Genomic DNA, 3,694 nt, shown 5'->3' with positions numbered 1-3,694 from the left:
CCGTTTATAAAATACCAGCTTTATAAATCCTAAATAAAGCGACCTAAGTAACTTGGAAAACGTCTAGTTTTAAAAATCTTTCAATTCATGGACCGTTTTATATTTACGTAGAAAATAGGAATGGCTAGGTAAAGAAACATTTTTCCAACAATAATGTTCTAGCTTAGTAAAAGTGCATCTTTTTATGCCCTTTCAAAGTCCCTGTGGATTTTAAAGTGGGATGCCTATAGCTTGCCTTTCAAAAGTTTAACTGCGACTTTCTTTTTATATCTCCGCTTCAATTTCGCAGCGCAATTTATATGCACTTTGTAGCGGTGGCTGTTCAAAAGCGCCCTACCAGGGCCGTTTATTCTTGAAGAGTGCTGCTCTTAAATGTCGTTTTTCTACCAAAGATGTGTCTTGATGACTGCGTTCATACTTAATGAGGATCCAGTATCCGGCGGGTGGTACAACACAAATTGCCAACTCTATAAGAGGCCAGCCATTTGCCAACAACGTAGGAGCCCAACTTACATGAAAGCAGCTTCCGACCACATGATATTGTTTGCTGCTGGAATGACTTTCTTTAACTTTTTCTGCATAGCAGCGTAAAGTTTGATACTAAAGCAAACATGCGACCTACATAAACATTCATTCAATGGGAAGCTACAGCACCGCCTTACAAAATCTTTAGCTTCCTATGTGTAATCATAGCTAACAACTGCAGCGGAAATATCATCTATCTATATCTGTCAAAAATCGTTTGGCGTAGTAAAAATATGCATTGTGACGCAACGGTTTCCTCCTCAAGAAGTACGATAGAAACTAAAACAAACCCAAGGTTTTGAAAACTAATTATAAGACTTGTATTGAATCAGAGCCAAATCTAAACATGGATATAAAATTGTTAATCACTTTAATTCTTTTGAACTGAAAATAAGAATTGGATGCTACTGTTAATTAATGAATGAATGTATATATTATTGGAGTAAAAATCTCTGTAACAATTAATGATATAGGGAACAAGATTGACTTCAATAATCTTGGCACAATATCTCAGTCACAACATACGTTAGTGTAGTCAATGGCACGCATGTTCGTCGCCAAACGGCATTTGTTGAATAACTCACAATTGATTATTTTCAAACTGTTGTACGTATTGTACGCTGAACACAACGTCGTTAACTCTTGAACGTCGGTGATTAATATATTTTCTATTATGGCAATTGAAGTCAGCCAGTGCACATGTTACGAAACGTATTAATATAAGACGTGAAACTTAAAGTTTGTCATGCGTGCAATGTATTAGAATTAAGTGGTAATTTAAACGGCTTTACCTTATGTGCAAAATAAAGTATGGAAAACAGACATCAACAAACAGGTACGTTTGAAAAAAAATCTTTGTATCTCAATGGGTTAAAATAGTTTATCACCTATTCCGCATCATTAAAACTATGCACATCAACCTATCTCATATATTTACAAATAAATCCATGAACTTTAATTGTACCAAATAAAATTTTAACAATTGCTCAAGACAAATACAAAAAATGACTTAACGTCTTTTAGAATCAGAGAAATTAAATTAAAGTGGTCACAAAGGTGGCTATTGCATGTAATTTTAAAAAAAAAAATATTAAAACTGAGTCATGGTCATGGGATTCCTGTATATGAATCTTGAAGAGTCAAAGATCGACTATCCTACGAAGTCGATAATCATTATTGTATAAATTAAAATCACTGATTAGAATCAAAGATTATCTATTTCTGGTTAAAAGAAGCATGTATTAAAGAATGTAATAACGGATTACTAATGTGTACTATTACTGTGATCGATACCATTTTCACATGAGAATGTTTTTGCATCGTTAAATGCAATCGGTTTTAACAATACCAGGAAATGACTATTTTTAGACGTTTAAAAATTATCACTTATGTCTATTTCACATTCGAGAATATAATTTATTTGACAGAAGTGTAAGAAAGTGTACGCATTTTCCCAATTTGTGTAAGAAACAATTATGTAAAGTATTTAACTTCATTCTTACAGACAATTGTCAAGTCAACCTTTCCCCGCGAAAATCATTAAGATTTGATATTGGATCTTCCAAAACGTGAGTAAGTATAGAATAGTGAATGGCAATGTATCAGGTTATATGGTCATATTGTTGTTGTATATATACCAAAAATACTTAAAACACTTATCATGTTTCAGCATCCAGAGTGACGAAACTAAAGAGAAATGTAAACTAAGAGAATATTGCCCCACTTTACCTTCAGCTTCAGAATTAAAACAATACTCAGCAGTTGTCATTTGCGGTAAGCATTAATAATGAAATATTAATTATTATTGGTGTTATTACAATACTTTCGAATTTGAATAGCTTTTCTATCAATTACCCAAAACTTCGTTTTAATTATAGCTATGGATAGGTGAGAATGTTTGATATTGGCCCCATGTTACCCTGCATACTTACGTAAGCCTTTTCACAAATGATCTTAAAGAATTTGTTATCACATAACTTAGTTTGCTTATTTTAACAATAAAAAAGTTTTTTTACTAGACCCTGTACAATTAACTTTAGAATCATATACTGTTTAAAAGCGTGCATTAGTGCCTATTATCGATTTTCGTTACGTAAAAAATGCAAAGCTTGAACAGCATCGAATATTCGAGACTCGAATGTAAACAATAAAGTCTTTAAATAAGTACATAATGTCACGCCTTATGATTGATTACAGTGGTACCAATCAATAATTTTTCTTAAGTCACACGAAACTAGAAAGACAGAAGTCTCCCGGTATGTCCAAGATGAAAAAAAATCACAATGATTGCTTATCAACGTGTAGAAAATGTGAGAGGGCTTTGTAATATGTATAATTTTAGATTACCGCGAAAAAGAGCTGAGAATATGAGCCTCATTTGTAATGGATCCCACGTATCGGTGTAAGGCAGGAGAAATTTTTCTCTAATACATTCAAACTTGAATGAAATGAAACTTATTTGGTAAAAAATTATTAGTATCGTGTAAACCTAATATGTTATTATACATGATTATATTATATGACATTCAAAAAAAGAAATAACTATACTTGTAAAGTAACGATCAGAAAATAAAGTTAAGAAAATAACTGCATTTTATTAACGTTTAAAAACATCGAAATGGTGGATTTCAACTAGCCATAAATAAAAATGTGTGAAATATGAAATGGCGAATCTGAGAATGAACACCACTATGCAGCCGCAGCTCTCGCTCGTTTCCGTTTTCGCCTGCTACAAATTTTATTTCCTTATTTTATTGCACAGTTGATATGAGTGCAGTTAACCAAGTCACTGTAAAAAATATGTTGAAACTTTTAAAACTAACTTTGCATAAATGAGTGCGACCATTCGCGACTTATTGTTATCGGTAAAATATTTATTATTTATTTTCTACATAAATGTCTTTATTCGTAACATACCTATTATACTTAATGAGTCGTTTTTTCGTCTCAGACAGTGCTTGGTTAGTTATTAAGTTTCAACGAGAAATATTTTACAAATAATAGCTATCCAAGACATTAACCCAACTTATAAAATTAATCCATTGAAAAGTTACATTGTTCCTCAGAGGATGCAATTTTATTTCATGAGTGTTTAGACGGGATTAGCCGAAGTTTAAATCCAATAGTGGGCCGTGGCCGCCATCTTAAAAGAAGTATTTGACATATATAT

General features: G+C 32.3%; 1 protein-coding gene across 1 annotated transcript in view; it reads left to right on the top strand.

Annotated features, from left to right (window-relative positions):
• Window positions 1–1,074: 1,074 nt before the first annotated feature.
• Window positions 1,075–3,694, top strand: part of LOC119828833 (sodium/hydrogen exchanger 9B1-like) — a 14,313-nt gene continuing 11,693 nt past the window's right edge. Inside the window, exons 1-3 of the mRNA XM_038351121.1 lie at window positions 1,075–1,360; window positions 2,030–2,093; window positions 2,195–2,298. Of these exons, the coding sequence (XP_038207049.1) occupies window positions 1,336–1,360; window positions 2,030–2,093; window positions 2,195–2,298 (193 nt within the window). The 5' untranslated portion in view covers window positions 1,075–1,335. The remainder of the gene's footprint in view (window positions 1,361–2,029; window positions 2,094–2,194; window positions 2,299–3,694) is intronic.

Source organism: Zerene cesonia, chromosome 1 (assembly GCF_012273895.1).
Source record: "Zerene cesonia ecotype Mississippi chromosome 1, Zerene_cesonia_1.1, whole genome shotgun sequence".
NCBI classification, from domain to species: domain Eukaryota; kingdom Metazoa; phylum Arthropoda; class Insecta; order Lepidoptera; family Pieridae; genus Zerene; species Zerene cesonia.
This window is presented reverse-complemented; position numbering and strand designations above follow the sequence as displayed.